The sequence below is a fragment of the Sinocyclocheilus rhinocerous genome, unplaced genomic scaffold (assembly GCF_001515625.1).
Source record: "Sinocyclocheilus rhinocerous isolate Xijiao unplaced genomic scaffold, SAMN03320098_v1.1 C35532548, whole genome shotgun sequence".
In the NCBI taxonomy this organism is placed as follows: Eukaryota; Metazoa; Chordata; class Actinopteri; order Cypriniformes; family Cyprinidae; genus Sinocyclocheilus; species Sinocyclocheilus rhinocerous.
In genome coordinates this window covers 1-516 of record NW_015754824.1, presented here as the reverse complement: position 1 = coordinate 516, position 516 = coordinate 1, and the positions used below count along the sequence as shown (strand labels likewise).

General features: G+C 45.2%; 1 protein-coding gene across 1 annotated transcript; it reads right to left on the bottom strand.

Annotated features, from left to right (window-relative positions):
* Positions 1–6: 6 nt before the first annotated feature.
* LOC107734923 (glycylpeptide N-tetradecanoyltransferase 1-like) lies at positions 7–515 on the bottom strand (the record flags this gene model as incomplete). Its single annotated transcript, XM_016546788.1, has 3 exons — positions 474–515; positions 219–389; positions 7–72 (listed from the first exon to the last, which is right to left on the bottom strand). Coding segments are annotated over exons 1-3 (279 nt in total), but the record flags the coding sequence as incomplete, so codon positions are not given.
* Position 516: the final 1 nt, after the last annotated feature.

Genomic DNA, 516 nt, shown 5'->3' with positions numbered 1-516 from the left:
CACAGGATGGTTCATGATGGTGGACGGCAGAGTGTAGAAACTCAGTAAGTCAGTCAGCTTCCCATCTGTATTCTACAGTGATATAAAGGAAAGGCAATTCACGTCAAATATATTACAGAAATAACCCCATTGTCTATTCTTATTTTCGAAAACTTTCATGTTTGATATCACTAGGATGATATATGCCATGTATTCTTAGGGTTCAGTGAGTGTAATACCTCCACTACATAGGTGTCAATGATGTTCTCCTGAGGAAGCAGCCAGTGTTGGACCTCCTCAGGGCTCATGACGGGAACCAGGTTAAACAGACTCAGGTATTCTTTCAGCAGGCGGTGAACTGCTGGCACATCCTTTACAGTCATCGGCCTTAGGCCTGAAGTCTTAGGAGCCTACCGGAGAGAAACATGCCATAAGAAAACAAGGAAAAGAGGAAACTTCCCAGATGTTACCCAGAGAAGCAGGCTGGCACACACCTCTGGCAGTCGGTAGAGCTTCATGGTGCGTTGCATAGTCATG